At 40.1% G+C, this 12347-nt stretch overlaps 1 protein-coding gene across 1 annotated transcript in view; it reads right to left on the bottom strand.

Moving 5' to 3' along the window:
* Window positions 1-1429: 1429 nt before the first annotated feature.
* LOC108537779 (dynein assembly factor with WDR repeat domains 1-like) overlaps window positions 1430-12347 on the bottom strand; it is a 23567-nt gene continuing 12649 nt past the window's right edge. Inside the window, exons 2-5 of the mRNA XM_017885479.1 lie at window positions 9908-9980; window positions 5358-5501; window positions 4018-4076; window positions 1430-1556 (exon numbers count right to left, since the gene is read on the bottom strand). Of these exons, the coding sequence (XP_017740968.1) occupies window positions 4049-4076; window positions 5358-5501; window positions 9908-9980 (245 nt within the window). The 3' untranslated portion in view covers window positions 1430-1556; window positions 4018-4048. The remainder of the gene's footprint in view (window positions 1557-4017; window positions 4077-5357; window positions 5502-9907; window positions 9981-12347) is intronic.

Here is a 12347-nt window from a genome sequence, read left to right as displayed (position 1 = left end):
CGCTTTTTTGCATTTTTTTTTTTAGTAGAGACGGGGTTTCACCGTGTTAGCCAGAATGGTCTCAATCTCCTGACCTCGTGATCCGCCCGTCTCGGCCTCCCAAAGTGCTGGGATTACAGGCTTGAGCCACCGCACCCGGCCAATATCTAGTTTTCTTTTCTTGCAAATGGAATGAGAACTTAAAGAACTTAAACACACATGCAGAACAATCTGAGTGCAGAATTTTTCTAGATTTTGACAGTATGCTTTCCAATTGAACATTGATCTCATCCACAACTTCATTTAGTTGTGAAACAATTTTTCAAAGATTTGCCTTATCTATGCTTCCCTAGAAAAGACCAGGTTTCTTTTCCACTCATATTTTATTAGTTTATGTAATATTTAGTTAAATTACACGTTATGTTACACAATTACAATTGAAAGCACAACCAACATAAGCACATTGGTCGACAAATACAACTAACTCTTGATCAGTTTAGAACCTAACCAGTGGGAGGAGAATGCCCATTCCAGTGGGTATCTTCATTGCTACAGATGCTCAGGGTGCCATGGGAATCAGCAGTGTGTGGTGAGGAAGAATAGAGGACACTGGGTAATCTCCTGTCAATTACCTAGAGGTTGGCTTAAAAATACTTCTGTTGTACTTGGTACTGTTATTTAGCATGTTGGCATGTTGCCACACACATTTTTTTTCCTGCCTGGCAAGACTGTAAATTAACTTCTAAATGAAGTAAACCATGCTGTGTGTATATGTCACATTCCCCCAGAGGCACCAGCCCAGAGCTGTGAACATCAACATGCACTGCCTGTTGGAACTTCCAAGGGTTGAGAGTCAAGTCTTGCCTGAGCATGAACTCCAGCTCTCCTCTTTACTACTATGTGATCCTTGGAAGCATACTTGAACATTGTATTCTTTTTTTTTCTTTTTTCTTTTTTTGTCAGAGTCTCACTCTGTTGCCCAGGCTGGAGTGCAATGGTGCAATCTCAGCTCACTGCAACCTCCACCTCCTGGGTTCAAGTGATTCTCCTGCCTCAGCCTCCCGAGTAGCTGGGACTACAGGCACCCGCCATCATACAGTACATACATTAGCCCAGCTAATTTTTGAATTTTTAGTAGAGATGGGGTTTCACCACGTTGGCCAGGCTGGTCTCAAACTCCTGAGCTCAAGTGACCCACTGCCTCGGCCTCCCAAAGTACTGGGATTACAGGCGAGAGCCACCGCGCCTGGACTTAAACCTTGTATTCTGTATGAGGATAGTGATAGGTAACCCAAAGACCCCTTTAAGCATTGAAGGAGGTATTTAAAAGGCTTCCAAAGCGCATACCAAGCACTCAGTCAGTTTAGACCTCTTGTCTGCTTCCCTTTCTCCCCAAGCAGATGGAGGGATGAATAAATGAATTAATGAACAAATACGTGAAAGGATGAACACACCCATAAGGATTGTTGAATGCTATGGCATAAACCACATTCCTGTGGCCCTCCAGGGTGTTCAGCTCCTCTCCAGACGCAGTGTCCCAGAGCTTGCACGTCCGATCGTAGCTTCCTGTGATAAAGCTAACACAAGGAATATAAACGCGTTGCAGGGAAGAATGGCAGTGTGTTAATAAACACTTCATGTTTTACCTGCAGGATAATAACTCTATTTAGTATGCTGTTTTTTTTGTTTGTTTGTTTGTTTGTTTGTTTGAGAGGGAGTCTCGCTCTGTCACTCAGGCTGGAGTGCAATGGCATGATCTCGGCTCACTGCAACTTCTGCCTCCCAGGTTCAAGCGATTCTCCTGCCTCAGCCTCCTGAGTAGCTGGGATGACAGGTACCCGCCACCATGCCTGGCTATATTTTTGTGTCTGTTTTTAGTAGAGATGGGGTTTCACCATGTTGGTCAGGCTGGTCTTAAACTACTGACCTCAGGTGACCTGCCTGTCTCAGCCTCCCAAAGTGCTGGGGTTACAGGTGTGACACACCACGCCTGGCCTATTATGCTTTTTACAATGGAAATCATGTGTGCAGAATAAAAAGTTAAATTGAGAACAATATTTAAATTGTGATATATTCCGTTGTTCCAGCCCCACCCCCACCCCACCCCTGAGACAGAGTCTTGCTCTGTCACCCAGGCTGGAGTGCAGTGGTGCAATCTCAGCTCACTGCAACCTCTGCCTCCCAAGCTCAAGCAATTCTCCTGCCTCAGCCTCCTGAATAGCTGGGATTAGAGATGCACCACCACGTCTGTCTAATTTTATTTTATTTTAGTAGAGATGGGGTTTCACCATGTTGGCCAGGCTGGTCTCCAACTCCTGACCTCGTGATCTGCCTCCTTGGCCTCCCAAAGTGCTGGGATTACAGGTGTGCACCACCACACTCGGCCTATATTCTATTTAATAAACAAATGAATGGTTCCTTTAACATTCTTCTACAGGAATAGTGAGTCGAGCATAATGTAAAATAGCAGCATCTTAATCATTCCTTCAACATTCAATTAGGAAAGAGACTTTCTTTTTAAAATATCTCTGAAATCAAAATATTGCTTCAAAAGTATAACAAAAATGTATTTCCCCAGCACAGAAAACAATCCACAAAATTGAAAAGCCAGTCTGAATGTCAAGTGGTAACAATAAAAGGTGAAGAAAAGTCTAATAGCAAAACTCAACTAAACAGGCAGGTTGACAAGACAAGGTATCTTTGATTTCTCCTAGGTATTTTCCTTCTACCATCTTCTCCCACAGACTTTCTCTACCTTTGGATAGATGCAAACTCACATTTGCAACTATACACATATATACTATAGATACTTTTATGGGTTGAAATATAAGCCCTCTAAATTTATATGTTGAAGTCCTAACCCCCAGAACCTTAGAATATGAATTTATTTGGAAATAAGGTCATTGCAGATATAATTATTAACAGTTAAGTTAGGGCCGGGCGCAGTGGAATCCCAGTGCTTTGGGAGGCCAAGACAGGCAGATCACCTGAGGTCAGGTGTTTGAGACCAGCCTGACCAACATGGAGAAACCCCGTCTCTGCTAAAAATACAAGAAATTAGCTGGGCGTGGTGGCAGGCTCCTGTAATCCCAGCTACTCAGGAGGCTGAGGCAGGAGAAGCCCTTGAACCTGGCAGCTGGAGGTTGCAGTGAACCAAGATCACGCCATTGCACTCCAGCCTAAGCAACAAGAGTGAAACTCCCTCTAAAAAAATAAAAGAGTTCGTTAAATTAGGATGAGATCATGCCGCAGTAGGGTGGGCCCTAATTCAATATGTCCATATAAGAACGGGCCATATAGACACAGACACGCACAAGGAAAACCACGTGAAGATGAGAGCAGAGCTCCAGGTGATGCTTCTCCACATCAAAGATGGCCAGCAAACCACCAGAAGCTACAGGAACTGCGGAACAGCTTCTTTCCCATGGCCTCAGAAGGAACTGACCCTGATGACACCTTGACCTCTGACCTCTAACCTCCACAACTGTGACACAATAAATTTTGGTTGTGTAAGCCACTCAGTTTGCGCTACTTTATTATGGAAGCCCTAGCAAACTGCTTATTGTATGTCTATTTTGTGTTTATTTTATGTCTGTAGGTCAAGAGGAGGCTTCTCCCTCGTCTCTGCTACCTAGCATGTCAGCTCCCAAGCTGATCACAGCCATGCTCTCAATAGAGACTTGAAGCTACTGTTCACCATACCCCAGATCACTGCTCTGGAAAACGCCTTCTCTGAATAGACTGATCACAGCCAGTCAAGTTAGATATGAGGCCACCCTGCCTGACTCATTCCTGAGTTGAGTTCTTCACAAGCCACATTTGCTGAGAACCCAAGATGCCTCCCATTCACTGTGGCATGAATATGACAGAAAACTCAGATTAGAATAGTGGGAAAAAGGGCTTATATTTCTCCTCAATATCCAAGAGGGTACTGAAATCAGAAAAATGAATATATTATGTACTTAGCAAACTGGAATCTTTGATAAACACAGAAATTTGTTTCATTGCTAAAAATTAGATATAAAAAGAGAATCTTACCATGAGCCCGATTTGTTAAGTGCAACGTTAGTCAGTGGCAATATATGTGCTTTGAGAACCTTCAGTGAAAGAAAACACCATTTTTTAGACTCAAGCCAAATTAAATGTAATTTGTTGGTTATAACTTCAAACCAATGAAGACATTCAATTTTGTCTTAATTATACATCAGATTTACCTTTAGACAGTGCTATGTGGCATCTTATTGATACCACTAAGTGTTACCAATTAGTGCTATGTAGTATCTTATTGATAGCACTAATTGGTAACATTTTCTTTTACATATGGCACATAGTTTGTACATATGTATAGACTGGGTATATAGGCAATACACTAAATATGTTTCAATAAAGATTTAACAATGTATTATTACTTTATGAATCCTGAAGCTCCTTTAGAGTCAGAATATGTCTTCTTTATCTTTCAATCCCTACAACATCTAACACACAGTGAATGTTACATGAATATTTGTTGAACGCATATATATAGATTGGACAGTCTATTAAGAGTGATTGGCTGGGCTGGGACAGTCCACGTTATGTCTGTTACCCAAATATAACTATTAATAGCATGTACTTTCACTATCAAAAATATTCCCTTTGGAGAATAAATTATGAGACATGCTTGTTATATAGCTCATATTTGAAATTAAACAGTGCCACCTGCTGGACAAAGAAATGTTACAAGACTATAACATCCTCTTCCAGAAACAAATGCCTGGATATTTTGTATCAGGTGAGTATATAACTAATAATTATATTTTATTATCATAATTATATTTAAATCATAAAAGATAAAAGCAGTGTAATACGAAGTAATTCTAAGATAATGACAAAGGAAAATTAAAAGCTTTTCTTGAAGTACTAAATGACTAGATTTGCTATATTTAATCATCAAAAAACTATTTAAAAGCATATTTACATCACATTAAAATTATATGTCATACAAATAAATAATTTACTGAAATATGGTTTAGTTCACATGAAGGCAGAAAATATGAAATGTTGATTTGTCATAAAATACAACTTCTTAATGTTACTTTAACTAGAAAAAAGCTTTACTTATTCCAGAACTTAAAACTATCTTAATAATAATAACCCTTTAAATTTATCCTTATGTGAGGAGCTGATATCTTTATTTAACCTCTCAAGAAATAAGTGTTTTGGATTTCACTCGTTCATTTAACAAATAATTATTGGGACAATCTTAGCAAACATGTGAGGCACTACAGTCACACACTGACATGCATTTTTCATGGAAAAAAATTTTAGGGAAAGAAAATAAATAAAGTATCAATCATTTCACTGAAATTCTTCTATCTGATGTTTTGTAAATCCATTACCTTAAAAGATAGAATGTATGATTGCTGTGCTGGCCAAGTTTCTCTTGTAACCTCTGTATCAAAAGTTTGACTTGCTCTGTTCGTGAAGCTGTGATTAGAGGTTCTGCCTTCTGGATTTCTTCCACTAAAGCACTGATATCAGTACTGCAATTCACCCAAAAAAAAAGTTTCTTTTATTTTATGTCAAAATTTGCATATATCTTTATTACATGAAGAATTGATTGTATTGTTTCATGAAGCACACTTATAAAATGTCAAAAACATCATTATCTTTCCCAAGAGATATTGGGGGGGGCGGGGATCACAAAAGTCAGTAAATAGATGATGGCAGGAAAGCAAGAAGCTTGGAATTTCTAAAATACATTTTTCCAAAGCTAAAGCTTGTTTCATGGAGGCTGTGCCAAGAGTCTAATGTTCTCACCTAGTGTCGTGGTTTGAATGTTTGCATCCCCTTTAAAATTCATGCTGAAACATGTTCACCAATGTCACAGCATTAAGAGGTGGGGCCTGAATAGGTCATTAAGTCACAATGGTGGAGCCCTCCCGAATGGGATTAGATGCCCTGATAACAAGGCTTGACAGAGAGAGCTCATCGCTTTTGCCCTCCTGCCCTCTGCCATGTGAAGACACAGCATCAAGTTGCCATCCTGGAGGCAGAGTCCTGCCCTCAGCAGACGCCAAACCTGTGGGGGCCTTGATCTTGGATTTCCCAGACAGAACTGTGAGAAGTCAATAATCCCGTCTCAGGTCTTTTTTGTTACAGCAGCACAAAATGAATGAAGACACCTAGGAAGGCCTAGTCCATACTAGTTCTGAACATGAGCTCTTTTTCCTTCTTTCCTGTCTGTTTTGAATGAACATGTATTGAATGTTCCCAGCATCATACTTTTCACTTTTCACATGTTCTCTTATTTAATCCCGTAACAATTTGCTAATGTAATGCTTTTATCATAATTATTTTAGAGACGAAGAAACTGAGGTTCAGAAAGATTTGATTTAAAATATTTTTAGGAAGAGAGAAAAATGCCTAACCCATAAATGTAAAGAATCATAAGACTAATATTAATATTTATTATGGACTAAAATATTATTTCCCTGAAAGATAACTGGTCTGAAAAATATACAGATAGATTCAAATTTCCTCTAGCATTCAAATAATTCACAGAAATTCTGAAAATGTTGCTGGTACAGAATAATATTCGGTCAAAAAAGGTTTCAACGTATATACACCATGAAGCATCCAAAATAGAGCCATTTTACAAGTCCTGTCACACACGTGTCTAGAAGATGCACTATGCAGGTTCCCCCACCTTTAAGAAAGAACTCAGGCCCAGCGTCAGGGTTGGAGCTTTGTTGCCTGACAGCTTCTAACTGCAGCTCTTTCAGGCACCTTGGCATTCCAGGGCAGGGCTGCCTGTTCTCTTGTGGCTCTCCGTCCACGCTGAGCAGGGGCGGAGCAAGAGCCTGGCCGTTTCTCCCTGTGAGGCATTCCTCTAGCTGGCCAGTTTTGCTCCTGAGCTCCTCCAGATTGGCAGAGATTCTGTTGTCCCGCCTCCTTCATCGAGGTCAGGTGGCTCCTCCTGCCTGATACTGCTTCTGCTTCATGCCCTGGACTGTCACAAGTGTCACTGCCCAATAAACCTTTGACTCACCCACCTCTGTCTCAGTATCCACTTCCCATGCATGTGGCCCCTGATAAGTATCCCCCTCTTCACCCCATCAACAAACATTAAGCTCCAGTTTTGTGCAAGGCACTGAGCTAGGAACCTGCCCATTCAATTGACATTTATTGAGTTGGTACTATTGCTTTAGCACTGGGTGTGTAAAAGATATGATCCCGGCTCTCAAGAAACATAATCTATTAGAGTAAGAGTGAATATTTTGAACAAAAATGAACCAGGGACCATCCATAATAATGACTTGGATAAACCCTGAGATATTCCATCGTCAAAAAGATAATTAATTTCATAAGAATTAAAAGGGTAAAAATGCTCCTTTGAAAAGTTTTCAATAACTTGTATAAAAACAGATTTCCTTGCAAGATCCAAATGAACCAGATAACCTAAACACTCCAACCCTGTAGGATTTTCATGCAGTAATTCCAGCATGTCATCTACGGTGCCAGTGTTTTTACAGGCACAATACTTCCAGATTCTCACAAAAACTAGAAATAAAATTCATACTTTTTTGAGACATTTATTTACTTTCTCCTGTCACCAAAAGGTCATGTTTATGAGTGGCTAACGCCTTACATCTCCTCAGGAAAGCATAGCACGATTGAGTGACTATAACTAATATGAAGCCCTTCAAAGTGTTGAGTGCCTGGAGTCAGAGCCCACAAGTCCTTTTTGAAATCACCTAATAATTCATACTTTTAGAATATAAAAATCTGTGGTTTTGCGGAATGTCTAGCTGGAGGTTATTCTCTCATATAGAAGCTTATCTGTACCACTTGTGTGATATCCTATGTTGCACAAGTTGTTTCTCAAACTAGACAAAAAGCCTATCAAGTCTAGGGATTATGATTAATATCTTTATAGCCTCTTATAGAATCTAACCCAGATTAGATTCTTACATACGTGTTGAAGTTACATGTACATAATTGCTGACTAAATAAACGAATGTCTAACAAAGAAACTTTCTGCATGCTAGCATAATCACACAAATCAATAACATGTTCCATTTATAAAAATTACAGGTTGAGTTTGATATTAGGCCTCATTGTTCCTGAAAATAACAAAGACTGTTGTATTCAATGACAATATCTGTGCCACTGTTTATTCTTTGACTTAAAAAAAAAAAAAAAAATCAATTGACTACCTTTTTTGTGCCAAGCACCTGAAATAAGACTTAGACCCTACATAGACCACCATCCTCTGAGCCATGCCCCATCCCCACCCTAGACAGGTGTTCCCAGAATCACCAAACCTCTCAAGTGGCAGCAGTTCCAGGATTGATAGAGCCCCTGTCTCATCAGCTATGGTGCCAAGTGTACTCATTATAAAACTAGAGAGTAGCCCATATCAGACAGGTCCTTTTGCTTACAGTCTCAGGCCACAAACCTAAAACACAACATTTTTGTTTTGTTTCTTTTGCAATTTTCACCCATTGAGATTATTTTCACCTTATCTGAACTTAGGCTCTCACAGGATAATCACTAGTCTGACTCTCTCTTGAAGTAGGATTTTTGTTTGTTTGTTTGTTTACAAAGACAGGGTCTTGCTATTTTGTGTTGCCTGGGCTGGTCTCAAACTCCTACCCTGAAGTGATTCTCCTGCCTTGGTCTCCCAAGGTGCTGGGATTACAGGTGTGAGCCACCACACTTGGCCTTGGCCTTGAAGTGGAGTTTTGTATGAGATTTCTTTTTTTTTTTTTTGAAGACAGAGTCTCACTTTGTCACCTAGGTTGGAGTACAGTGGCGCAATCTCAGCTCACTGCAACCTCTGCCTCTTGGGTTCAAGCGATTCTCCTCCCTCAGCCTCCTGAAGAGCTGGGACTATAGGCATGCACCACCATGCCTGGCTAATTTTTGTATTTTTAGTAGAGACAAGGTTTCCCTATGTTGGCCAGGCTGGTCTCGAACTCCTGACCTCAGGTGACCCTGCTGCCTAGGCTTCCTAAGGTACTGAAATTACAAGTGTGAGCAACCACGCCCGGCTATTTGCATTAGATTTCCTAAAGAGAATGAACTCTGGGCATTACATGGGTTTCCTCTGGGTTCATACCAAGCTTCAGTAATAGAGATTAGGGCTCCTTGTTCTGCTCCATGACAATTAGTGAGGAGGAACGTACGCAGTCAGCCTGAAGAAGTATTTAATAAGAAAATAACAGGCTCAGTAACATTCTTAAAACTCAGTAACAAGTACTTCTCAAAAATGTAAAGGTCACTGGCTGGGCGCAGAGAATCGCTTGAACTCAGGAGGCGGAAGATGTAGTGAGCCGAGATCACGCCACTGCACTCCAGACTGGGCAATGAGAGCGAAGCTCCATCTCAAAAAAAAAAAGAAAGAAAGAAAGTAAAGGTCAGCAAAAATAAGGGAAGTCTGAGAAGCGGTCGCAGCTTAGGGAAGCTTAAGGACACATGATGGCTAAATGTCATGCGGGATTCTGGATGGAATCCTGGAACAGAAGAAAGGAATTAGGGAAAAACTAAGAAAAACTGAATAAAGTGGGCTTTAGCTAATAATTATGTATCACACTGGTTCATTAATCCTAATAAATGTACCTCACTAATCTAAGATGTTAACATCAGGGGAAACTGGGTGTGGAAACTCTACCTTCACAGCCTCTCTAAAATTATAAACTAAAAGGTTTATTTTTTTAAGACCTTAGAAGAAAAGAAAAGAGCGATGACCCTTTTCCCACTTCCTCTTCATTCAGCAAGAGCCTCAGGTGCAACTCCCTGAAACAAACAGAAACTGATACACCACAGAAGAACAATTTTTTAAAAACAATGTATTATTTGCAGTTTATGCAGCTCATCCACACATCACTCTGTGTCAAGGCTTTCCCAGTGCACATTTACTTGTTGAATCCTACAGCTAACTTACCTGGGACCAAGATCAAGCAAATCTATTGACTTCGTCTTTAATTCTCCATGTTTTTCATATTCCAACATAATTCCTATAGAAATAAACAAACATGTTATAAAAACACTTACGATGACCACCTATGTCAAAAGTTAACCTACGTTGCCACAGTTTTTTCCATTTTTATGTTTTAAATGTTTAATTTTTTAACAAAAAATAAGCAGTGATATCTAGTTCCAAAACAAGATCATGTAGACACACTTTTCCCCCGTCCTTCCCTCTAAATTTAACTAAATACCCTTGAAATTGTCCAATAGACAATGATAAAATAATAGAAAGATGGATGGAAGAAGGTAGACTGGCTATGGGTTTCAGGGCTTGAGGAATGACTACATGGTGAGATTCCTGGATTTTCTTTTTATCACTACACCCCACACCCCAAAACTAGGACAAGAGGGCTCTAATCCCTGCCCCACAAATGGGGCCTCTGCACGCAGTTTGATCCCGTAGTGGAAGCTTGGAGCTGGTCCAGTTCCCATTGCACACGCTGGGCCCCAGCAGGCAGTCGGATCTGGCTGCAGCCCCATCAAGAAAGTCCTGGAACCTCCCAGACCCCGCTCCACAGCCAGGCCTTTGGTGGATGGTCCTCTCCACTTGCACAAGGGGCAACAGTGACATCCACGGATGTCTCAGACCTCACTCCATAACTAGGCACTGAGGCAGCCTTAGCAAAGCTCTGCGTCTCCCTGTCTTCCAGCCAGCAGCACAATCAGGCCAGAAGTGACCACGAAGATCACTCAGTGACCCCAGGCCTACTAGGGAAGTACCTTCCGCCCCCTGCAGGTGGCGCCCGCAGTGACTGAGCAGGAGCCTTAGCAGTACCCGAAAAAACAAAGGACAGTGACGTTGCAAGCAAGGGCCTAGGAAACTGCACCCACACCATTGGAACTAACGCCCGCAAAAGTAGCCCAAGAACACATATGCCAAATCGAAGCAGATTTCGCCAGATTGGAAGGTTTAGACAGGATCAAGGATCCCTGTAATAATCAAAATGTCTAGGATACAATTTTTTTTTTTTTGAGACAGAGTTTTGCTCTTGTTGCTCAGGCTGGAGTGCAATAGCACGATCTCGACTCACCGCAACCTCCACCTTCCAGGTTCAAGCGAATCTCCTGCCTCAGCCTCCCTAGTAGCTGGGATTACAGGCGCCCGCCACCATGCCCGGCTAATTTTGTATTTTTAATAGAGACAGGGTTTCTCCATGTTGGTCAGGCTGGTCTCGAATTCCCGACATCAGGTGATCTGCCCGCCTCGGCCTCCCAAAGTGCTGGGATTACAGGCATGAACCACCATGCCAATTTTTTGAAAATCATCTATTATACCAAGGACAATCAACAAACACTAATACCAAGATGAATCAGAGGTTGGAATCATCTGACAAGGACTTTAAAGAAGATATTATAAAAATTCTTCAACAATCATTTACAATTTCACTTGAAACAAATGAAAAAATGGAAAATCCCAGAAAATATTTATTAAGCCAAATGAGGATTATAGAACTGAAAAATACGATAACAAAAATAAAAACTTGCTAAGGGGTGGAGGAGGGGGGAGGGACAGCATTAGGAGATATACCTACTATAAATGACGAGTTAATGGGTGCAGCACACCAACATGGCACATGTATACATATGTAACAAACCTGCACGTTGTGCACATACACCCTAGAACATAAAGTATAAGAAAAAATAAATTAATTTTAAATAAAGAAAAAAAAAAAACTTGCTAAGTGAGTTCAAAAGTAGAGATGACAGAGAATAGAATCCGTGAACTTGAAGATGGATCCATAGAATATATTCCATCTGAACAGCCCAGCACTAACAAAAACTAGACAGAGCTTCCCAACCACTTTATTCTACTACCCCTGTCTATGGATATAAACTAATACATCTCAAAAATTTGGCTTCAGGATCACCTTACACTCTTAACAATTATTTAGGACACCAAAGAGTTTTGGGTTTTTTCCATTATTAAAACTAAAATTGAGAGATTTTAAGTATGTATTAAGTAAAATAACAATAATTCATAGCATGTTATTTTATAAAATGTTTGTAAAATAACTATATTTTCATGACCCCAAAAGAGTAAGAAGAGTAGCACTGTTTTATACTTTTGCAAATCTCTAATATCTAGCTTAAGACACTGGCTTCTCATCTCTGCTTCTGCATTCAAGCTGCTGTTAAATATTTTATATATTTAAGAAAAGTATAAGTATAAGAAAAGAATGTATTCAGACACTGATACGTGGTTGAAAATGAAAGTATTAAAATTGCCCTTTTATATCATTGTGAACATTTTTTGATATTATATTAAAACTCAACAAATGGTAACTTCTTAAAATTAGTTGCGATATAGAATCTGAAACCATATTAGTGAACTTTTCCATATACTTGCATTAAAC

Source organism: Rhinopithecus bieti, unplaced genomic scaffold, assembly GCF_001698545.2.
Source record: "Rhinopithecus bieti isolate Rb0 unplaced genomic scaffold, ASM169854v2 scaffold_15282, whole genome shotgun sequence".
Taxonomy (NCBI): Eukaryota; Metazoa; Chordata; class Mammalia; order Primates; family Cercopithecidae; genus Rhinopithecus; species Rhinopithecus bieti.
Note: the sequence above shows the minus strand (reverse complement) of the source record. Positions and strands in the feature narration are given on the sequence as shown.